Below are 25,273 nucleotides of genomic sequence, written 5' to 3' on the forward strand. Positions count from 1 at the left end.
TTTACCTATCAAATTATATCCTATATAATAAAAGCCTAATATGCTAAGTGTCCAGTCATCCGCTTGGTCATTCAACCAATCAAAGCACAATATGCTAAGGCCACTCAACTACTCGCTATGACATGCACTGACCACCAGGGGGCAGATGCTCCAACTGGTAGGTTTGCTTACTGCTGGGATCCGGCTGATCGGGACTGAGCAAGATGGGCCAGACACACCCTGGAGCCCTCCTGCGGTCCCTTCCTGGCTGGCCAATATCCTGCGTCCTTTCCCTGCCCTGATGTGCACCGGTGGGGTACCTCAGCCTGGCCTGCGTCTTCTCGCAATCCCGGACCCTTCAGGGGATGTCAGAGAGCCGGTTTGGGCCTGACAGTGGAATGACGGGTCGCTATAATGCACACTACCACCAGGGGGCAGACGCTCAATGCAGGAGCTCCACAGGGGGAGCACCACTCAGCCAGAAGCCAGGCTCATGGCTGGCGAGTGCAGCGGCAGTGGCGAGAGCCTCTCCTGCCCCCATGGCAGTGCTAAAGATGTCCAACTGATGGCTTAGACCCATTCTCCACAGGCCTAAGCCATCAGTTGGACATCCCCCTATGCCTCCTGAACTGCGAGAGGGTGCAGGCCAGGCTGAGGGGACCCCACTGCCCCAAATCCAGGAATTTCATGCACCAGGCCTCTAGTTTTCCAGTAAAAGGAAAAAAGTAAACAAAAATCTCCTCCAAATAATGGCTGGGAGCAAAGGCTGTTTACAGTTGAAATACGATAGCACAAATGACATGATGAAATATCAGCAGAGATGCATACCAACAAAAAAAGGAAAGTGATTGGAGAATAAAAGAGCAGGGATAGTATTTATTCAATGGCAGTTCAATCCAAGATACAGAGAAAGCATCCTGGACAGAAGTGAAAGAACTTCTTAAATCAGAGACAAGCTTCCAAGGCGAGTTTCCTAAAGAAAAATGGGCACCAAGGGCAAAGTAAGCAAATGTACTGTTTCTTTGTTCAATTCTTCTTTATTTGTATATTTTTTGCTAAAAAGCTTCCATTTAAGCTAATCTCAGAAAGGAATCCATTTAAAGTTAATCGAAAGCACCCCCTTCATGCTAGAAATTTACTCTAAGAAAATGATTGTGGATTTGCCATAATGCTAACTACAAGGGTGTTAAATTAAATATTATTTATAATGGCTAAAAAAGAGAGAGAGATTTGGTTAACTATGCTCTAACCATAAAATAGCATTTGCATTTGTTAAAAGTAGTGTTAGAGGACAATATGTAAAATATTCATAGTATATTAATAAGTAGATTAAAAATATCACATACAAAAAGGTCCCATTTGGGGTTCACTCAATAAATTTACCTCATAAAATTACAAGTGGATTTTATTTCTTTACTTCTTATTTGTATTTTGAAACTTCCCATAGTTACTATATATTGCATTTGTAAATAAGATTAATGATATTTTAAAATATAATTCTAAATTACATAATAATGGTAAAAAAATATACATATTCATATTGTCAGAGGCTGGGAAAATCACATCAAAAGCAGAAATAGTAGCATTAGAATGGAGAATTATAGGTTTTTTCTTTTTACTTTTTTCAATGGTATTTATATTTAAAAATATAATGTTAAGAGCCTAAATAAAATTTTAATTATAGAATCTTGCTTAATTGATAAAATTAACTTATAAAATACTACTTAATTTCTCTTTATACATTTTTACCCAAATTCTTGCAAAGAGACCAATTTTTTATTTAATTTATATTCTACTGATAATTTTACTAATTATTTAAGCCTCTCTTCTCAAACTTTTATGTGCATATGAGACACCTAGATCTTGTTCAAATGATGATTCTTAATTAGGGGATTTGGGATAGGGCTTGTAGCTCTAAGTTCCCTGGTGATATCAATAACTTCTGGTCCAAGGGAGGATCATACTATGAGTAGCAAACATGTAAAAACACATTTACGTTCTAGCAATGTGGACTCAGGTAATTCAGAGCTGATAAAAAATCGTTCAGTCAATAAATACTTATTGGCCAAACCCTATGAATTTATCCTCTCTGTTACTGAAGGGAGAAAAGATCAAAGCATTATATTAAGGTAAACTTTAATGCATTTATTCTTTTCAAAAATTAAAAGGGCACCCAGGCCAGTGTGGCTCATGTGGTTGGGCATCATCCGTGCATAAAGGGTTGCCTGTTCGATTCCTGAAGAGGGGCCTGCGGAAGGCAGCCAATCACTCTCAGATCAATGATTCTCTCTCTTCCTCTCTCTAAATAATCAATAAACTACTCTTTTTTAAAAAAAAAAAAAAAGTGCAATGACTATAATGTAGATCATGATTTCTTATTTTCAATGAACATTCCTTTTCTTCAATGTAATTATATAAAACATCCAATCACAAGTTATGGTATCAACATGCTTTTTAATTTTTCCCCATAATATTCTCTTTCTGTCTCCCTCCCTCCCATCTTCCACCCCAACCTCTCCCTTCTCTCTCCACTTCTCTCACTCTGTCCCTCTCTCTCTCCCAGGTTATTAAATGCAAAGCAGCCATCGCCTGGGAAGCAAACAAGCCCCTTTGCATAGAAGAGGTTGAGGTAGCTCCCCCCAAGGCACATGAAGTTCGAATTCAGGTGAGTGGGGACTCTCCCTGGCAGGACACACTGGGCACTGACTAGGTGCAGACGTGGCTCTGTCAGCTCACGTCACGCCTGTGTGATGTGACTGGGAAGCCCTGCAGTTCTCAGTGTGGGCGATTGTATCTTTAGGTTCAGATACAAACAGGCCTTATCTCCAGAGGGGGTAAATCATTCGTTATTTATCAGTAGCCATTGATAATGGGCTTAAAATTTAACTAAAGCACCTTAACATTAACCATTAACCTTAAGAATCAGATTAAGGAATTCGCATTGCATTACAATTAGTTATATTTTCTTTTAGTTTTCCACTTGCCAATTATTAAAAGGGAGATAGAGAATTTGGTTCAAAACAAGGAAAAAAAACAAACAAGGGAGAGGAAAAGCTGAAGAGCTGCCGTAGGCAGCACAGGGTCTTGGGTGCAGATGAAGGGAAGGCAGTGGGTGAGCAGGGAGAAGAGCCCACGCTGAGTGGACAGGTCATCAATGGCAAGACCTGGCTGCCCAGGCTATGTTTTCCCTCCAACCTCCCCAGGAAGGGCTTATACATGAGGATGAATGGGATACCCTCATGAGCAGAATCTTGAAGAAGAATATAGAGATACAGCAGTAATTAATTTAGACCATCTTTTATTTGATATGTCACTCTTAACTATAAAATTTTTATTACCTCTATTTCACGTCATTTCAACAAAATTTGAACAAGGCCTAGAAACCTGTGTTCTCTCCATTCCTCTGCCTGTTAGACTTTGTTTAAATTTTCCCTATTGCCTTTGATTTCCCCTCTCCTGGAGACAGTAACTGCCAATTTTATCTCTTTTTATCATTTTCTAATAACAGTAAAAGGCAGAAAAGTAAAGTATAAAAGGAAAAGAATACATCTTAATATATATTATTGATTTCAGAGAGAGGAAGGGAGAGGGAGAGAGATAGAAACATCAATGATGAGAGAGAATCATGGATCAGCTGCCTCCTGCACGCCCCCTACTGGGGAACTCCAGCCTGCAACCAGGGCACATGCCCTGACTGGGAGTTGAACTTGACCTCCTGGTTTGCAGATTGTTGCTCAACCACTGAGCCACAGTGGACAGGCTACCTTGTATGTTTTTGTTTGATTTTTTTTCCCCAAGTGTTATTTCTTTTTTGAGCTCTAAGAGTGTTGTAACGTCTCCTGGTGACATTGAAATTATCCTAAAATTATCCACTTTACAACCCCAATGATATAATTACAGAAACAACTCAAGTATCTGGTTGCTTTGTAGATAATCGCCACTGCCTTGTGCCATACCGAAGCCCATATTCTCCATCCTAAATTTACGGAGGCTTTTTTCCCAGTGATTCTTGGCCATGAGGGGTCAGGAATTGTGGAGAGTGTTGGGCCAGGAGTGACCAACTGCAAACCAGGTATTGTATTTTCTCATTCCGATAAGTGGGAATGTCAGGATATTTCAGGGATAATCCTGATAGATTCCTGGCTTTGCATGCTATAGTGATCTCTGTTTCCATAAGGGACCATTTTTTCCAAAGTAAAAGTGAGAAACACAATCTATCACAGTCTAACAATGAGACAGAATACTTGAATCAGAATTATCTAGTAAAATCTGTGGAATATGGTTACTTTATTTACATACTAGAGGCCCAATGCACGAAATTCATGCAAGAGTAGGCCTTCCTTCCCCCGGCTTCGGGCACCAGCTTCTCAGGACCTGAGCTTCCCTCCAGCTGCCAGCAGGCACTTGGGTTTCACTCTCAGCCCCAGCTTCGCCCGTAAGGTCGTCCGGAAGGACCTCTGGTCTAATTAGCATATTATGCTTTTATTATTATAAATTATTATAGACTAGAGGCCCAGTGCACAAAATTTGTGCAGGGGGAGGGGGGTCCCTCAGCCCAGCCTGAAACCTCTCTAATCTGGGACCCCTCTTGCAATCCAGGATATCTGGCTCTTAATCACTCGCCTGCCTGCCTGCCTGATTGCCCCTAACCACCTCTGCCTGCCTTCCTGATTGCCCCTAACTGCTCCCCTGCTGGCCTGATCACCCCTAACTGCCTCTGCCTCTCCCAGCACCCAGGACCCAGGATTCCCTCCCTCTGGCCGGCTGCAGGCACCGAGGACCTGGGCCAGCTTTGCCCGGGCCAACCACAGCCACAGGGGACCATGGGCAGGCAGCTTCACCCAGTCCACAGCCACAGGCGCCCAGGACCACCGGGCAGGCAGCTTGTCCCTCTCCCAGCCACAGGTGCAGGCGCTGGCACCCAGGACCATGGGGTGGGCAGCTTGTTCCTCTCCTGGGCTGCAGGCGCAGCCATTGGCACCTGGGACCATGGGGTGGGCAGCTTGTTCCTCTCCTGGGCTGCAGGCGCAGCCATTGGCACCTGGGACCATGGGGTGGGCAGCTTGTTCCTCTCCTGGGCTGCAGGTGCAGCCGTTGGCACCCGGGACCGTGGGGCAGGCAGCTTGTCCTTCTCCCAAGGTACCTTAAGTGAGAAATATTATATATGCCAACGGTATCTTAAGTGTCTTTCTGGAAGTTTGAAAGATTAAAATGACATGTAAATGAAACATGCCAATGACTGAAATTATTTACTGCATATTTCATAACAGACATTCCACCCAATACTGGAATAAGGGCTCTGTAATCCTCACTTGTCAGACTGCCTTCCTTTAATAAGGATGCTCCAAACCTTGAGGTATACATATTAGTATCTTTCCATTCCAAACAAAGATCATAAAAACCAACTGCTCCTGAAAGTTTTGCAACCATGAAGGAGTCTCATTAATGTAGTCCCAGCTCTGCCACCTGCTGGCTCTGTGACCTTAGCCAGTTAAGTCATTTATCTGTGACTCAGATTTCTGTTTCTAAAGTGGGGACAATAATACTACTCTTCTCAAAGTGTTGTTCTGTGAATTAGCTGAGACACTATAAGTAAGCAGTTAGAATGGTGTCCGGCACCTACTAAATGTTAGTTATTATTGGACCTTGGTCATCAGAAGATAGAAGCCATTTTTAAATTAAAATTGAATAAAAAGTAGAAGATGTGGAACTTGAGTTCTTTATAATATTAGTTTTCTGCTTTATTTGGAGTAAAACAAATAGTGAAACACGATGATTGTGTGACATTGACTCTCTATATCTGACCTATCACTGTCCACCTCTCCTTTTATATGAGGATGTCCTATTCCTCATATAAAATGTAATAAATAATAGTCATGATGGAGAGAGCTACACGGAGCAGTCTTAGGTAGGACTCTTCACCTGATGGTATCAGTACAGACTTGTTGCTTGACTGCCCAGCAGGGAAAAATGAAAAAGTAATACAAGGAGAAGTCAGCAATCTTATAGAGTAATAAAATGTTTTGCCACCTATACTCTGTTGAACATAACATGTATACCCTAAGGAATGGTGTTTTCCACTGATTCATCTGGTAGAAATTATTTATAGGTAACGTTTACAAGTAACGTTTATAGGCAACCAACATATGACCTTTCTTTCTAGGTGACAAAGTGATTCCTCTCTACATGCCTCAATGTAAAAAATGCAAGTTCTGTTTGAGTCCACTCACAAATTTCTGTGCAAAACTCAGGTAAGCTCTACACACTGTTAGTGAGAGTATAAGTTGGTACCAATATTTTGGGCAGTACATTGGCAAAACATAAATGGAGTTGAAGGTGTGCATATTTCTACCCACCAAATCTACTCAGGTGAGTGCAAGGAACTGTTGCAAAATCACCCCGGGAGACATGTGCTAGAATGTTCATTGCAATATTGTTTATTACAGCAAACTATTCAAAAGAGCACAAATATCCTTCAATAAGAGAATAGGTTAACACAGCGATTTTCAACCTTTTCCATCTCATGGCACACATAAACTAATAACTTAAATTCTGTGGCACACCAAAAATATATATTTGTGCTGACGTGACAAAAAAATGTATAGGTATACTTTTCAGGGTGGGGGGGGGACATATGTAATACTTTCAATAATAAAGAATTATTATATTATAAATATATATAATTTTGACTTAGTCACACCAGTCAGCTATTGTTGTATTGGCTGTTGCCATTTTTTTATTCAACAATCTAAGGTAAAAAGGTCAGTGCCCCTGACTAAATAGTCAGGTGTTGCAGGTTTTAAAAACTTTTGCAGCACACCAATGTACCACAGCATAATGGTTTAAAATCACTAGATTAACAAATTGCTATGTAATAACACAATAGAATACTATTTAACTACAAAAATGGCTAAACTCGATCTATATGTATCAGCATAGAATACAGTATTCCCCCTTACCTATGGCTTCACTTTCCAAGGTTTCCGTTTCCCATGGTAAACTGTGATCTGAAAATATTAAATGGAAGAATCCCGAAATAAACAGTTCATAGTTTTAAAGTGCATGCCATTCTCAGTAGTGGGATTTCATCCAACCCCATCCCATCCCTAAAGTGAATCATCTCTTTGTCCAGCTTATATGCCCCCAGCTCATTAGTCACTTAGTAATCATTTTGGTTATTAGATCCACCACCATAATATCTCTGTGCCTCTGTTCAGGTAATCCTTATTTTACTTAATAATGGCCCCAGAGTGTAACAGTAGTAATGCTGGTGATTCATATATGCCAAAGGGATTTGGCAAAGTACTTCCTTTAACTGAAAAGGTATGTACATTTGGGGGTGAAACTATATATATAGGGTTCAGTACTATCCAAGGTTTCAGGCATCCACTGGAGGTCTTGGAACAAATCCCACAGGGATAAGGGGGGGACCACTGTGACCTCACACAAATAACGTTGAGAGAAAGAAGCAAGTCGCTGACAGATATATTTAGTAAGGCGTCACACAAAAACAATATCATATATTGTTTATGGTTACATGTGTATTAGTAAAGGTATAAATACATCACTGGAATGATACATGCCAGATTCAGCATAGCAGCTACCACTACGGAAGAGGACAGAGGCATGCAATGAGGCACAGTAAAGCAATTTATCCCAAGGCCACATAGGTATGTCTTAGGACTAAATTTTGAATCTAGGCCATTAGCTGCAGAGTCCAAAAATGTTAATCACTTTATTCGTTACTGTCCTGAGACTATAGAAAGGTTCATTTGTCCTTAATGCTAACTGACACTAGCTATGGTACTACTCTTACATCTATTACTGTACCTCAATTTCCTCATCAATGAGATGGGGATAGTACTGCTGCCTATTTCACAGGGCTGTTGCAGATGTTCAAAGAATCAATAGATGCTTTTACAAACCTTTAATTCAATAACAAATTCAGATAACGACCATCAATTCTTTCTGACATCACAAAAAGACAGATAAGGTATGTGCCTCTAGATGAAAACATACACCACCTATGAAGTACTCCTACAAAAATTTAAAACCCAAATCAGACCAAGCATTTAAATAAAAGAAGCTAGAGGAAATTTAGGGATGGAGAAACACGTTAAACCAGATTACAGCAATGTAATCAGAAAAATCCAGAATGAGGAAAATTAAACTGCAAGGAAAAAAACAAGGGGGGAGGTGAGAATCTGTCAATTAAAAGGGATATAAGAAACGTATCCAACTAGATGCCATGCGTGGAGTTAGAACAATCTTTATCTTTTAGAGATACATGCTGAAATATTTACAATGAAATAGTGATGTCTGGGATTTCTTCAAGATAGTCCACAATAGGAATAGAGTAGGTGGTGGTGTTGAAGGATGTAAGTGAATTATAGATGACACTAGATCAACCATGAGTTGTTAATTGCTGAAGCTGGGAGATGCTTACATGGAGGTTCATTCTGCTATTCTTTCTACTTTTGTATTTGTTTGAATTTTTCATAATAAATTTTTTAAAGAATCAATACATGGTTTGGAAACAGCCTAAGTGCCCATCAGCAGATGAGTGGATTAAAAAAACTGTGGTACATCTACACAATGGAATACTATGCCGCTATAAAAAGAAGGAACTTTTACCATTTGCAGGGGCATGGATGGAACTGGAGAGCATTAAGCTAAGTGAAATAAGGCAGTCAGAGAAAGATAAATATCACATAATCTCACTCATAGTGGGATATAATGATCAACATAATTTGATGAACTGTTGGGGTCCAGCCCCAGCAGGTCCAGGGGTTCCCAAAGGTGTGGACGGAGTCGGCGAAGAAGGAATGACACGGAGGCAGCGTTCAGTTGACCAGCATGGTTGAGTTCTCTCGCCTGGTTCTATCCAGGATTTCCAGCCAGGTTCTGTGTTTATTGTCTTGTTACATCTGTATTCATACCAGTTGATTTTAATCCTATCAATTCTATTCCAAAGGTTAGGGCGTTTCTTATCTCCATTCCCTGGTTACTCTATTGTTCTATTAAGCTACAAGGAAGTAACTGAAGGAGATTATCCTAAGTAAAGATTATGTAGTTTAAGCGTGATTGTTCATAGTTAAAGTGATTAATTACCCTCCTGGCACTTAGTTAAAGGTTTCATTCCCTCCCTAACTCTAGGGAAAAATCCCTGGAAACAACCTTTCTCGGAGAGGTGACCTTGGTTAAAACACATAGTGCTAAGAAGGGGAGCAAACATATTAAGAACAGTATGCCATATACGCCAGGTCCCTTGAAACATATGCTGTGCAGATGTTTCTTCCCTGCAGCAACTGTGTCAAGCAGCAAGGATGGACCAGCTTCCGGCAATAAACAAGAATAGATCCAGAGACAAATGGCGGGGGCGGGGGGGTAGAAAGCAACCAAAGGACTTGTACACAGGCATATTAGCATAATCAATGGACACAGACACTGGGGCGGTGGGGGCTTGCTCAGGGTGAGAATGGCTGGAGGGAAAGGGTCAATTGGGGAAAAAAGAGACTCATGTAAAACTTTAGACAATAAAAAAATTTTAAAAAGAATCAATATATGGTGCTCACTTCAGCAGCACATATACTAAAATTGGAACAATACAGAGAAGATTAGCATGGCCCTTGCGCAAGGATGACACACAAATTCATAAAGCGTTCCATATTTTAAAATTTTTTTAAATAAATAAAAAAAAGAATCAATACATGTAAAGCTCTTAAAAGAGTTTCTGGCACATAAAAAATATTCAATAAAGAGTTTACTGTTACATCGTTATTATCTTCAGATGACTCCTGTTATGTCTATTTTATTATATCCTATATTATAGATGTTATTTATGTAATAGTTTATATATTATTTATATTATATATTTACTATATATTATGGTATATTATGTATAATAAGTATATAAAAATTATGTGTTACTTACATGATATATAAATACAAAATTTATTTTATATTTAAGCAAAGTGTCCAAGTCATTTTCTCAATTTCTTCATATCATAAAAGTATGTCATAACTAATTCACAATGTCTAACTTTAATTTCAGGAGAGTAATCAGAGATACATTTATTTTCTCTTTTTCATATCTTTTTTAAAATTCTCTAGTCCATCCAAAAGTCCTCTTGTTCAGCAAGAACTAATGGAAGACAAAACCAGCAGGTTTACCTGCAAAGGAAAACCAGTTTACCATTTCATGGGGATCAGTACCTTCTCTCAGTACACTGTCGTATCAGATACTAATCTGGCCAAAATAGATGATGATGCAAATTTAGAGAGAGTCTGTCTGCTTGGATGTGGGTTTTCAACTGGCTATGGAGCTGCAATCAACACTGCCAAGGTAAAATCGTTCATCACCACGTTCTATAAAACAGAAGTTATTAGGGGGCAGCGTGATAAAGCAGCTAGGGTTATCTTCAAACCCTGGTTCTGTATTTATCATCTCTGTGATTTTAGGCAAGTTATCTAACCTCTTCTACTTCTGTATAATAATATCTATTACAAATTACTGTGGGAAAACTAAATTGTATTGCATATGTAAGACATCTGGCCCGGTGGGTGACACATAGTTGGCACCCAATTCATGTCCATTTATTTTCCTATACTAGTACGTTATATTGTAGGTCAGCCCTAATTAAATAACAGCCTGCTCAAATATGTCCCCTAAACATGATCCTCATCCTGAGACAGCAGACCCAGTCAGGAGAGGATACAAAGTGCAGAGGCCCCACCCACCTCCACATGGCCACGCCTACTTTCTCCCTGATGCACACAGGGATGCTACTCTTGGCCTCCCTCTGAAACATCACTTTTTCATTCGTTCTCTCACTCATTAATAAAAATTAAAAGTTGTATGGGAAGCCAAACTATAATATGCAAGCTCCTGGAGGAGAAAGGTGATAGTTGGGTGGAGTTAACAGCCTAGGTGACCTTGGCAGTCAAGGCATATTCTCCTATAGATGGCATTGGATTCTCAGGGAGGAATTATTGCTCTTTGGGCTACACACATCCCCTTTTCTGGACACCATGCAGACTCTCACCCTCTACTACTGTAATCTTTCTTCAGGAATATTAACACTAGAGATTCAGCTACAGTTTACTTTTTTATATATTTATATATTTCTTTATTGATTTCAGAGAGGAAGGAAGAGGGAGAGAGAGAGAGAAACATCAATGATAAGAGAGAAGTATTTATCAGCTGCCTCCTGCACGCCCCCTACTGGGGATCGAGCCCGCAACCCAGGTACAGTGGGGTCTTGACTTACGATTTTAATTCGTTCCGTGACGGAGCTCGTAACTCAAATTACTCGTATGTCAAATCAATTTGACAAATCAATTTGCTGGGCTGATGTTGTGGCGTTCACTGTGACGTTCACTGTGCCAACTAGCGGTGGGGTATCTGAAGCTGGCTCGTAACCCAAATTTTAGCTCGCAACTCAAAGCAAAAAATCAGCCGAGAGATGGCTCACATCTCAAAAAACTCGTTAGTCGGGACACTAGTAAGTCAAGGCCCCACTGTATGTGCCATTGGCCGGAATCGAACCCGAGACCCTTCAGTCCGCAGGCCGACACTCTGTCCACTGAGCCAAGCAGGCCAGGGCTACAGTTTACTTTTAAGTGTAGTCAAAGTTGATCTAAATTCCCATGACATGTTCTTCCTGCTGTTGAGGAACAGCTAAACCCTCAGGAGGTGCTCAAAGAAGGAAAATAACTCATAGGACCACGTAAAGGGACGTGAAATGTCAGTATTTCTAGATAAAAGGCAAGACCCTTACTAAGGCTTAATTTACTTCTGGGAAAAAAAAGTGATGCAACTGCTCTGTGTAATTATTGGGGATCTTCCACAGCATGGCAGCCCCTGATTTGTTTTAATGTCCTTGTATCATTTACAGCCAAATTAATCACATTTCATGGATATCTTTGGAAGTATGAAAGTGCCCTGTAACAGTGTTGCCTGGAGATAGAAAATCAAAGGGGGAGAGGGTATTTTATAGTGACTGCCCCAGTACTGCAATCAAAAGCACTTTTACTCTCAGGGGTCTGGTTATATAACACAATCAGTGCAGTGTATTCAATTTATGCACTATTGTGAGCTGGCATGAGAATCCAACTACTGAGTACAACATTGTACAATGGGGAAAATGCTGTTCTACTCTCCATGAGACTTTCAGGTGAGCTTTTTAGACAGTCTCTGGAGAAGTATACTTGGAAATAAACTAAACACATGCCACAATATTATAGTAAATAGTACAGAATGTATATAAAACATTATTCTGAATATTTACAAATATATTTTTATTTCCCCTGAAAAGCAAAGGCTATTCTATACAGACCCAATATCATGCATAAAGTGAGAGATGCCACTTCTCTTAGTAATTTTGTTCCCAATACATCTCATAGGCAGATTTTCTTCTTTCCCTTTTGTTTATGCTTTAATTTTAAAAGTTTCCCATCATCATGAGAAAATAGTAATAGTAAGCATCTCTCTATGCAGGTTCTTTGGGGGATTTTTTGCCACTATCTCACCAGTTGGCACTGCCTTCTGATTAAAGAATCAAAAAATATTTTGTGGGGAGAGTGTTATTTAAGTCAGACCAAAAATATAAGGTGAAATGAGGTGAATGAAATAAGGTGAAAAGTATAGCAGGCTGAAGGAACAGCATGAACTAAGACATGAGGAAAAGAAAGTAAGACAGTGTGTTGTGGCCATAGTACTGAGAATACCATGGAGATGAAATCAGGAGGCAACAGGTGTCAGATAATAAAAATCCTCCAATACCATGTAAGAAAATTTGGATCTCTTCCATTTACATAATTTAATAATTGGGATGACTGAGTTAACTCACATTTAGAGCAATATAGTGGTCATCAAAACTGTAACATTAACACAACCAAATAAGGCCTATTAGAAATATAGACATCAAATTACTTGTGATCCACTTAAAAGGCCAAACAATAAACCTTTTACAGAGTGTGAGCTTTCAGATTTTGTTCTGATACCACTAATTGGGAAATGAAAACAAGGAAATGATTTCCTTATAAATTGATTATCTGAATGGCCCTCAAATGATTCTTCAAGTTTAGTCCGTGATTCATTCATTTTTACATTGGTAAATTTCCCACAAGTGGCTAAATCCCTTAGTCTTATGACAGGCAGTCCTTTATATGTTCCTGCCCCCACCTCACTCTGTACCTTTAAAAAGGGGGGACCAGCTCATTTAACTTATGATTTTCCTGCCTGCAGGTTACCCCAGGTTCTACTTGTGCCATCTTTGGCCTGGGAGGTGTCGGCCTTTCTGCTTTAATCGGTTGTAAAGTAGCAGGAGCTTCCAGAATCATAGCTGTTGATATCAACAGTGAGAAGTTTGCAAAGGCCAAAGCTCTTGGAGCCACTGACTGCCTCAATCCTAGAGACCTACAAAAACCCGTCCAGGAGGTCATCATTGAAATGACCGGTGGGGGTGTGGATTTTGCACTTGACTGTGCAGGTGGATCTGAAGCCATGGTATGTATGTTTTTTATATTGGTACATAGTAAGTAATATTTCTCAACATTAATAAACATTGACAGTATGTATCCTATCTAATAAAGTGGGAATATGCTAATTGACCCTCACACCATCGCAAAGATGGTGGTGCCCACAGCCAATAAGGAGGGAATATGCTAATTGACTGCCCCACCCTCAAAGATGGCAGTGCCCACAGCCAATAAGGAGGCAATATGCTAATTGAATGTCATGCCCTCAAAGATGGTGGTACCCACAGCCAAAAGATTGCGGCAACCAGTCCCCTCAGCCCCGCCATGCACCTGCCTCCAGAGTCCCCCAGTCCCCTCAGCATCCCTGCCACCCAGGGCCTGCCTGAGGAGCAGGTAACCAGGACCAGCCAAGGCTTGTGCTTCCAGCAGGGCAGCAGCAGAGGTCTGATGGGGGCGTCACCTTCCCCTGATTGCCAGGTCACCTCCCACCCCTGAGGGCTCCCAGACTGTGAGAGGGGGCAGGTTGGGCTGAGAGCATGAATTTTCATGCACCGGGCCTCTAGTATATTAATATATTTATTCACTTTATAGTCAATATTAACATATTTGTATATACATAAATTATGTTTATATAATAATCAATGTTTATTAATAATATATTGGATATTATGTAGTGTGTTATAATTGACATTTAACCTATTAATAAATATTACAGATTACTACTTAATATTAATGTTATTATTACTTGTTTATTCTTCCACATGAAATTCAGAGAAAATTTAGAAGTGAAAATTTTTAAGGAATTGTGCCTGCAAGAAGTGAGCAAAACAATGAGAACAGGAAAGGCAGACTTAAAGGAGGAGCAAGAGAATGTGGCTGGTGTCACCCTAACAGCCTGAGGTAGCCACTCCCATCAAAAAGCAAAGCAGGGAGAGGCCAGCAATCTACACACAATCCATTCTGTCTGCCAGACCTCATAAAGAGACTGCAAAATTAGGTCCAAAGTAAATATTGAAATTTTTAATATATTAAATACACACCTGCTGCAAAATTAAAAGTAAATATTTTCCTCGCAAACACTACCGTTTTGTATCATTCAGGTTTCCTCTACTCTCAGGTCGGGCTCCCTGACTTGAAGGGCCTGAGAAGCTACCTCTGTCTAGTCCAGTGATGGCGAACCTATGACACACGTGTCATAGGTAACATGCGAACTCATTTTTTTCGTTGATTTTCTTTGTTAAATGCCATTTAAATATATAAAACAAATATCAAAAATATAAATCTTTGTTTTACTATGGTTGCAAATATCAAAAAATTTCTATATGTGACACGGCACCAGAATTAAGTTAGGGTTTTTCAAAACGCTGACACACCGAGCTCAAAAGGTTCGCCATCGCTGGTCTAGTCTGTTCTCCTTAGAATGGGCAGAGCCACCCCCACAGGCAACAGATGGACCAGTAGACTTGCCAGAGAGCCCAGCATCTTGTTACATCTTCACTCAGCCTGGCCCCTAACACCCTCCTCTAGGGAAGGTTTCATAATAAAAGTCTATGCCTCCACCAGGAGCTGGCTTTGCAGGTTCTTCCCCCTGGTGCTCACCTGACTGGTGAGTGCCCCAGAAGAGTGGAGACCAGCAAGAGCTGCTGAGAGGAGCAGGCTGCCCCTCCCAGAATAGTTCCACTGTAGTAACAACTGTTTGAAAGAGGATCTGTGAGGTAAATGTTAGCTCTTCCTGAAAACTCATTCATCAGCAGCTCCTGGTCCTGCAGTGCTTCTGTGTCAGGCCCTGCTTTTCACATTGTCCTTCTCACCTGCAGTTTGCAATGTGCCACATCCATTCATTCCTACTCTTTCCACAGCTCAAATTTTTTACAAACATTGAAATTCAGCCTCTTTACCTTATTTCCAGAGCACAGATATTCCCAACACTCGCTACTTTATAAGTGCCTGGAGCGTTGTTGTTGGTTAGGACCAGTGAAATGACCACACCTTAGACATTCTCATGAGTTGGGGGCCCAGGTACCAATATATTTTACAAGTTTCTCAAGCTAAGAACCACTGTCGTGAAACTTGGCAGTTTCTTTTATTAACTGATTATACCAAGAAATTCATTTTAAATTATGGAATAAAATTACACTAGAGAGCCCAAATTTTAAAAGATATCATTTATTTAATTGCAAAAAGATGAGCTAGCTACCTATCCTTTTACCAAAAGTTTCTGTAACTGGGGAAGTTAAATTTCTGAATTGTAGAGGAGATTTCAGTAATGGCTATGAACTAGATTTCAATGACCTCTCATGTTCTTAAGCAGCCAACAGAACTGAACAGAACAATTAGAAAGCTGCAATAATTGACAATTTATAAGATTTTGAGAATTCAAAATAATTCTGATCAAAAGTTATCAGAGGATACTAAATAAAACCCTGAACTTGCATATAATGCCCATTGAACTAAGTCATCATTATAGAGGTTAATTCTTTGCTTGGAGCAAACTTCAGAAATGTAGAAAAAGCAATAGGAAAAACATTTTTTTAAAAAACAGAAATCCATGTAAGCAGCTACCTTAAGGTGACCAGTAGTACCTAGTATTCTTTTCCCCTCAACATGAATCTATGTCATATATATAAACAAAAATGGTTTTACCATATAAAAATTGTAAAAAGGAGAAAAGTTTATATTCAGAAATGTTACAAATTCTCAAAACAATAAATAAGCACATAATCAAATGAAAATTTCAAAACATATTCTTAAGGTTATAGATGGTTGTATCTTCTGTCACTAGTAAGACACACAGAGAAAGAGAAGATGGAGAGAATTTACTGCTCTTCAAATTCCTTCTTTCATATAATGATCAGGGATGAAAAAGAACTGTACTTCCTGTTGGAACTGCCCCAACAGGTCAGAATCAAGTTGCCCCCTGACTATGGCAATGGGATATTGCCGGGAGCCGGTTCATCCTTGCTGTTTCAAGGGACCTGGCATATATGGCATACTGTTCTTAATATGTTTGCTCCCCTTCTTGGCGCTATGTGTTTTAACCAAGATCACCTCTCCGAGAAAGGTTGTTTCCCCAGGTAGGGATTTTCCCCTGAAGTTAGGGAGGGGATAAAACCCCTTAACTAAGTGTCAGGCGGGTAGTTAATCACTTTAACTACAAACAATCACGCTTAAGCTACATAATCTTTACTCCCTGGAATGGAGATAAGAAACGCCCTAACCTTTGGAATAGAGATTGATAGGATTGGAATCAACTGGTATAAATATAGATGTAACAAGACAACAGCACACAGAACCTAGAGACAGAACCTAGCAAGAAAACATGGCAAGGGAACCTGACCAGAACCTGGCTACAGAACTTGGCTGGAGAACCTAGACAGAACATGGCGGGAGGACCTGGATTGAACCTGGCAGCTGAACCTGGCCAAAGAACCTAATGAGAGAACATAAAAAGAGAACCTAGAGACAGGACTTGGCTGGAGATCCTAGACAAAACCTAGAGACAGGACTTGGCTGGAGATCCTACACAGAACCTAGAAACAGAACCTAGCAAGAGAACCTGGCTGAAGAACCTAGAGACAGAACATGGACACAGAACCTGGCTGGAGAACCTGGAGAACCTAGCAAGAGAACATGGCACCAGAACTTGGTTGGAGATCCTGACCAGAACTTGGTTGGAGTTCCTAACCAGAACTTCGCTGGAGATCCTGGAGGGAGAACCTTGCTATGCTGATGAACTGAACCCAGTTTCCATGTCATTCATTCTTCGCCGACTCCGTCCACACCTTTGGGGATCCCTGGACCCGTTGGGGTTGGACCCCAACAGGATATGACACAAAGTTTACATTTCTCTTCTATAATACTAGTCTCCAAACATTTTAACTGTTTCTCTAGTTACCATTGGGCATCTAAGCGGAATGGCCAGCCACAGTTTATGTCTTTCTTAAACTTTCTTAAACTTTTCATTTACATTTTCAATCCTTGGGAGTTTTATCCTCATCCCAAACTTGCAGTAGGCTAAGGTAACAATGTTCTCTCTTTCTCTCATGCAAACATCAATGCAACTCCTCCAAACCACTGTTTTCCATGTTGTGAGTCACCCGTCAAGGAAGTTCAAATAGCCGAAACCGGTTTGGCTCAGTGGATAGAGCGTCGGCCTGCGGACTGAAAGGTCCCAGGTTCGATTCCGGTCAAGGGCATGTACCTGGGTTGCGGGCACATCCCCAGCAGGAGATGTGCAGGAGGCAGCTGGTCGATGTTTCTCTCTCATCGATGTTTCTAACTCTGTATCTCTCTCTCCCTTCCTCTCTGTAAAAAATCAATAAAATATCTTTAAAAAAAAAAAAAAAAGGAAGTTCAAATATGTGACTTCACAATCTCAACATGAGGTCCTCTTGGTTGTTGTAGCGGGAGAAGGGACACCTGGCAGGCTGCACACTGGCTTTTCTGTTTAGGCCAAGAAATGGCACATCACTTCTGCCCAAAGCCCACTGGCCAGAACTGGTCACATAAGTCCTGCAGAGAGCTTTAAAAAATGTAGGGAAGCAAATGAAATGTTTCATGAGCAGCAGCCAGCGTCATTTTAACTGTTTTGCCCTCTATTTTAAATGGCTTTTATTTTCATTTATCCTACATAGAGATCCACTAACTTTACAGTATATGCCTCATCCCAGGCTCTAGTGAATAATCACCCTCATCTCATGACTTTAAAGATTTTTATTCTATGCCCCTGAAATGGCAAACGTTTTATAATACACCCTTGGTAAATAGTCAAAAGTATGTTCGTTTGAGTTTAGAATATCTTCTATAGACCATTCTTAATTTCATGGGGGTGAATTTTTCTTAGTATACAATGATATATGTCATAGATTCACTATAATTATGATGTTGAACAAGATGAAATAATATATTCTGTTTCTTTCTAATATCCTTTTTTATTTTTTAAATATATTTGTATTGATTTCAGAGAGGAAGGGAGCAGGAGAGAGAGATAGAAACATCAATGATGAGAGAGAGAATCATTGATTAGCTGCCTCCTACAACCTGGCCATGTGCCCTGACTGGAAATCGAACCCTGACCTCCTGGTTCATAAGTCGATGCTCAACCACTGAGCCATGCAAGCTGGGTCTAATATCCCTTTTGAAAAAGCTCAAAATTTTATTGAATGTTCTATCCGAAGCAAAGCCTCAGGCGTCAGTCTACAACACTATGACCTCATGTGCTTGACTCCCTTTATTTCATATGCAGAGTGTATAAATTGTCCCTGAAACACAGTACATAGTCACACTTTCTACTTACTCAGCTGGTATTTTTTGTTTGACCTTCCAGAGAGCAGCCCTGGACTGCACAACAGTAGGTTGGGGATCGTGTACTCTCATTGGAGTAGCCATTGGTGACAAAGGATTGACTGTTTCTCCAACAGAGATACTAATGGGCCGTACTATCAATGGAACGTCATTTGGTGGTCAGTTGTGCTTTTTCTGTTCATTTTCTCCATAATAGTACTCAAATTGAAATGAAAATAATTTGTTTAAATGCTGAGTACCTAAAATACATCTAAAAACTACAGGAACGCTATTCTAATAATTACTTGAAAGTAAACAGTTTGTATAGTAGGAATACTACAACTTGCAAATAGAAGTTCAATTTGCATTAAAATAAACCAACAGAGAGAAACAAAAGTCAAACTTGGACTAAACAGAGATAATTTCTTATGCAGAAATATAAATAATCTTGAATTTTTCCTATGAATAAAAAATTTAAGGGAGATAAAAATAAAGAAAAAATAAATATGAGAGGGAATTTGATCTATTTGGAGGAAGCCAAATCTGACCAAATAATTTCATTCATTCAACAATGATTAATCTACTTGTTCATCATTCAACAATGATTCTTTATTAGGACTTTTGGCCAAATTACAGGTTACAAGGGTAGAGATTCAATCCCAAAGCTGGTTACTGATTACAAGAATAAGAAATTCAACCTGGATGCACTGGTGACCCACACCCTGCCTTTTGACAAAATCAATGAGGCATTTGACCTAATGCACCAAGGAAAAAGGTAAATTACCAAACAGAAGGGTAAGTGGTTTGAAAAACCTTTATGATGACTCTATTTTATTTGATGTTTAAATCTAATCCGTTTCTTTCCTGACGTTTTTCACATCATCAGACATACTAGAGGTGCTTAAAAGATGAAATAGTGGCCATTTGGGGGGGAAACCCCAACATTACCTACATTCCTACTCTGTTTCCATAATGTACACTGCCATACACTGTTCCAACATAGAGGGTGGCATAAGTTGACATATTTTCTTTCACAGACAATCATTAACTCAGTTGGGGCTGCTCCCTACGAGAGAGGTTTCTATACTATAACATCAGGTCCCTCTGGTACACATAGCCCGGCTCTGGAATCACTATGTTTGACAGAGTGCACCCTGCAGGCCCTTCTTTATCAGAATCAGGTGAAAACCACAGAGATGTGAGCAGGGAGTGGCAGGTATCAGATACTTAAAGGATGTCCCAACTCTCTCGTCCTCTTGCTTTGTCAGAGGTCTCCTCTAAGAGACATCCGACCTACAATTTTAGCTGTAGTGTGCTCCCTTGCCATGAACCCTGAGAGCCGATTGATAGAACTGTCCCAACTGGGGGATCCCTAGCAATGGGGAGTGGATAAGACTGGGATCAGTGATTATTGTTAAATGATCAAGCATAGCCCTGATCAATAGCAACAAAGGGCAGGACACCAGGAACAATGTTGCACAGAGGAGACTCAGGACAAAAGAGCAAAGAAAAGAAAAGACATTACAAAAGGGGGGTGGGGGACCTAGAGTTAGTTGGCAGGGGTTTGACGCAGAGAAGCAATGTCACAAAAGAAGAAAATAGGTCCATGGTGTGAGGACACAGGATACTTCACAGGATAGAAACCTGAGAAAATGTGCCTAGTGACTGACATGAACTCCCTAATTTGAAACATGTTAGCTACAACATTCAATAAAAATAAAAGAGATAAACATGCCCTGGCTGGTTTGGCTCAGTGGATAGAGTGTCGGCCTACAGACTGAAGGGTCCCAGATTTGATTCCAGTCAAGGGCACATGCCTGGGTTGAGGGCTCGATCCCCAGCGTGGGGCGTGCAGGAGGCAGCCAATCAATGATTCTCTCTCATCATTGATGTTTCTTTCTCTCCCTCTCCCTTCCTCTCTGAAGTCAATAAAAATTTATTTTTTTTAAGGAGAGATAAACATTATTTTTAAGGTATGCTAAGTAACTTAGTGTATCTTGCACATTCTCAAAATCCTTGTATTCCTCAAATGAGGAATTGGTTGGGTTTGGGGCCTTGGAACCTGGTGCTCATAACTCCTCCACCACTACCAATTGTCCCTGGATTCTCAGTCATAGAATATACCCAACCAAGAATGCTAAGTGGCAGCCAAATTCAAAATGTTGCATTGCTTTAGTAATAGCTGGTCAAGTCTCCCATATTCTAAAAACAGGCCTGGTAATCACTGGTAGAATGGAGGGCTATGGGAAACACCTACATGAGGCCTCCTACTCCCTCTTGTCCACTGAGAAGACCACCTGACTGCCTGACTGCAGTTGGGGGCGATAAGGCCTGCAGGGGAGGGCCATTGGGGGTGACCAGCGATGCAGGGGAGGGCAGTTGGGGGGGACCAGGCCTGCAGGGGAGGGCAGTTGGGGGGACCAGACCTGCAGGGGAGGGCAGTTGGGGGGGACCAGGCCTGCAGGGGAGGGCAGTTGGGGGCAACAGAGCAGGCAGGCGATGGGCCCTCCCAGGTGTGCTTACCACATGGGTACAGGAAACACAGGAAACACAATGGAGGACAGGCCCTCTTGGCATGCCAACTGCATAGAAGCAGGAAGTGGGGAGAGGAGATGGGATACACCAATTGGCCTATTAAGGTGCAGTGACCCCGACTCATGGTGAGGAGAGGACACAGACCCTCCCCCCCCCCCCCCACAGGGAGGTGGCTGAAAGCATTTATGCATGGCAGTAAAATCCAAGATAGGGAATTCTCTGTCCTTAAGCCTTACCCCCCATCTTGCTAGTACCTATGGAAGGACTTATTCAAGAATTGCAATATTTGGATTCTCAGAAAGTAGCACCCCAACACACCAACCACCTCCTTTTGATGCCCAATTTGCCCTCGGCTACAGGATTATTCCAAGACGAAAACATCACTACAACATGTCATGCTCTACTTCTCCACAGCACCACTAGGCAGCCAAGTCCTCACCCGGGGGCAAGTGAGGTCCCCAATTCTCTCCCAGCTTATTGGCATCATATATAAAGTTTTATTAGTGCCAGGAATAAAGGAGGATAACAAGATAAAAGAACTTAGGCTTACCAAATTGTGTGTCTATAAAGAAAGATTAAATCAAATCCCAAAAGGATAAAACAAAAATTATTTGTGAGTTTTAGATAAATGTATTGTGAATATTGTACTGATTTTTTTAAATATAATTATTAACAGCATTCGAACAGTCCTGACCTTCTGAAGAAGCCAGGAACAATTTGGAAGACTATCTGCCTGAATCTGAACCTGATAATCTGGTTAATTTATAACCTGATATGATGAACCAAAGATCACCATGAATTTAAATAAATATTTACAGTTAACATCTCAACATCAAATAGCTATAAAGATTATAGCATTTGTAGTAAAATACAGTAATAGTTCCTGCGTTAAGTAACTATAATAACTGATGTGTTTATTAATAAAATTGTTTAAAAACTAGTTCTGGAGAAATGGTAATAAAGAATAAAGAGGTAATAACTAGATTAGCTACACATTCACAATATTTTAGGTTGGGTGATACATATACGGGGTCTCAGTACACTGCTCTACTTTTGAATATGCTGCACATTTTCCATAATAAAAAATTTTACTAGAAAAAAAATTACATGTATATGTACAAAAAGTATATATATCTTTAAAGTATATATCACATATATGTAATGCTGTTATGTAATTTCAGAGTTCAAATAAACTATGAGCTACTCTTATTTAACAAACTGCTAAATAATTTCCTTTTTAACATCTGTTCATTTATTTTTATTAGCCCCACTTTACCTCTGTGAATTATAATCACAAGTAGTAGGATATTAGAAGCTATATAAATAAAAAACATGACGTTGAAGATTTTTTAAAAGTAAAAACACATCTAACTCTCAAATTTCCATCTTTACTAGATAATTGCTTTTTTCATCTTTGATAATTATTATAGCACTAGAGGCCCATCTGTGCACCAGTGGGGTCCCTCAGCCTGGGCTGCGGGGATCGGGCTGAAACCAGCTCTCCGACATCTGCCAAGGGATCCCAGATTGCGAGAGGGCCAGGCCGAGGAACCCCGCTGGTGCACAAATCTGTGCACTGGGCCTCTAATATGCATATAAGATCTTTGGTTAATCTCTTCCTGCCCTCCCCGCTCCCCCCTTCCCTCTGAGATTCATCAGTTTGTTCCATATTTCCATGCCTGTGGTTTCTGCTTCTGCATTGAGCATCTGCTCCCTGGTGGTCAGTGTGTGTCATAGTGACTGGCCGGTTGGCCAGTCGGCCGGTCAGTTAGCTTTTTATATATCTACTAGAGGCCCGATGTATGAAATTCGTGCATGGATAGGGTCCCTAGGCCTGGCCCGCAATCAGGGCCGATCTGTGGGGCGACCAGTGCGGCGATCGGGGCCCCCGCTGGCACCCACCTTGGCTGGCCTGGGGCCTGTAGGCTGGGGGCAGCTCCTGTGTTGAGTGTCTGCCCCCTGGTGGTCAGTGTGCATCATAGCGAATGGTCGTTCCACCAGTTGTTCCACTGGTCATTACCCCTTTCAGTCAATTTGCCTATTAGGCTTTTATTATATAGGATATATATAAAAGGCTAATACGCCAAGTGTCCCTCCTACTGTCCAACCGGTCGCTATGATGTACACTGACCACCAGGGGCAGATGCTCAATGCTGGAGCTGCCAAGCTGCAGTGACTTAGCAACAGCTGTTGTCGGGTGATGCACCCTGAAACCAGAGAGGAGGGAGCCCGATTCCTCAAGGGGCTGTGCGACTCCACCTTTGGTCGTGGGTTATGTTGTTGCTGAGGCACTGATGGCCCCAAATCTGGTTTGCTGCACCTGTGCATTTGTGTTCCACACCCTGTATGACAGCAACTTTGCAGAGTGCCCTCTTGCACTCCAGGACCCCTTGGGGGATGTCAGAGAGCCGTTTCAGCTGGACCCCCGCAGGCCAGGCCGAGGGACCCCACCTGCTGAAAGGACCCCGCTCACTCCACAGACGCTGGGGAGGGACCGCAGGAGGTTGGCTCCAGGGTGTGTCTGGCCCATCTCGCCCAGTCCCATCCTGCCAGCCACCTTCTAATTAATTTCCTTTCAATGTACACAAATCCGTGCACCAGGTCACTAGTATAGATATAATGTTTAGAGCTTTATGAAGTTTAATGATCTGTAATTTGCACTAAGTAATCTATTTTCTGCAGTCAACTAAAAGTGAAAAAAAGCAATGTACTTACAATAAACTAATTAAGCAGAATATTTATAGCTACAAGATTTATCAGATAGTAAGATTTATATGAAAAACAAAATGAGAGTTTTCAAATGATTACATTCATTGATGCCACATAAACAGTTTAAGGATAAGACATAATAATTTGAATCAAGTAACAAAGACTAGTCCTCAGCTTAGCATAATTTATGAAACCTGCCAGTTTTTAAAAAAAATATTTACCACTTATTAACTTCAGAGAAAAGATAAACTTCCCTGAAGCTTTGCTGGGGAGGGTGGTAATATAGTAGGCAGTAAGACAAACAGGAGCAGAGTAGAAACAACAGGCCAGGTACAGAGGGTCATCAGGGTGAAAAGTCCTGGGTGCCTAGCAACAGGCAAAACTGGGCTGGGACCTCCTCCACCCCACCCCCACCCATTGACCTTTCCTCCCCTAGCATATCTCTGGTCTTGTGGTTCAGATCCTCCCCTGACCTTTCATATCACTGGTCATGTGGTTCAGATCCTCCCCTGACCTTTCATATCACTGGTCATGTGGTTCAGATCCTCCCCTGACCTTTCCTCCCCTGGCATGTCACTAGTCATGTAGTAGACCCCCTTAGAAGAACAGGGGAGAGAATAGCCTCATAGGACTCCCATACAAGCCCTTACACAACCACTGCCTTAAGCATTAAGCCCTAAGGACAATCAGGTTCTGGCCTCATCAAACAACCTTAGAAACAGAGCCTCCAGCCTGTTGACCACAGAGACAGAGAGTTGGTCCAACTAGAGATAATATCTAGGCCTCAGCTGTGTTTCAGCTCTAGGCCCAGAAAAGCAGCAAGGCCAGGCAGAGCTAAGCATTGACTCATGACCTCCTGCCCTGACACCACCAATCAGTGGAGAATGGGACCTGAGGGGAACACCTGGAAAGCTGATGAATATTCTATTGAGATCCTCCCCTGAAGCCTCCAGAAAAAAGCCCTTCAGAGGAAGGACCTGCATGGCTCCCTCCCTCTGGAGCACGCCCATGCTTTTCTGACTCCCTTCTTTGACAGTTTTCTCTCTCTCTCTCTCTCTCTCTCTCTCTCTCTCTCTCTCTCTTTCATTATTCTCAGATGGCATGATATTATACCTAGACAACCCTAAAAATTCCACCAAAAAATTACTAGAGTTATTAAATTAATTCAGCAAAATAGCAGAATACAAATTTGATATCCAGAAATCAATGACATTTTTATACACCAATAACGATCTGAGAGAAAAAGCTAAAAACAATCCCATTTACCATTGTAACAAAAAAATTT

The 25,273-nt window shown here is 41.1% G+C and overlaps 1 protein-coding gene and 1 non-coding gene across 2 annotated transcripts; both read left to right on the forward strand.

Annotated features, from left to right (window-relative positions):
* The first annotated feature begins 933 nt into the window (after positions 1-933).
* Positions 934-22,022, forward strand: LOC102430244 (alcohol dehydrogenase 4-like). The gene is made up of 9 exons (XM_014465719.2): positions 934-980; positions 2,543-2,644; positions 3,910-4,051; positions 6,143-6,230; positions 10,093-10,324; positions 13,229-13,489; positions 18,788-18,923; positions 19,381-19,519; positions 21,956-22,022. Exons 1-9 carry the CDS (start codon positions 963-965, stop codon positions 21,978-21,980), a joined length of 1,143 nt encoding a protein of 380 aa, XP_014321205.1. The 5' UTR covers positions 934-962; the 3' UTR covers positions 21,981-22,022.
* On the forward strand, positions 9,547-9,653 carry LOC111828242. The gene has a single exon (XR_002832044.1). It is a non-coding gene; the product is annotated as a U6 spliceosomal RNA (small nuclear RNA).
* Positions 22,023-25,273: the final 3,251 nt, after the last annotated feature.

The sequence above is a fragment of the Myotis lucifugus genome, unplaced genomic scaffold (genome assembly GCF_000147115.1).
Source record: "Myotis lucifugus unplaced genomic scaffold, Myoluc2.0 scaffold_308, whole genome shotgun sequence".
Lineage (NCBI taxonomy): Eukaryota > Metazoa > Chordata > Mammalia > Chiroptera > Vespertilionidae > Myotis > Myotis lucifugus.

Bases quoted from the DNA above. Each gene is read 5' to 3' on its own strand.
- LOC102430244 (XM_014465719.2), top strand. The intron at 6,231-10,092 runs GTAAGCTCTACA...AAAATTCTCTAG, and splicing joins AATTTCTGTGCAAAACTCAG to TCCATCCAAAAGTCCTCTTG. The intron at 18,924-19,380 runs GTCAGTTGTGCT...GCCAAATTACAG, and splicing joins CAATGGAACGTCATTTGGTG to GTTACAAGGGTAGAGATTCA.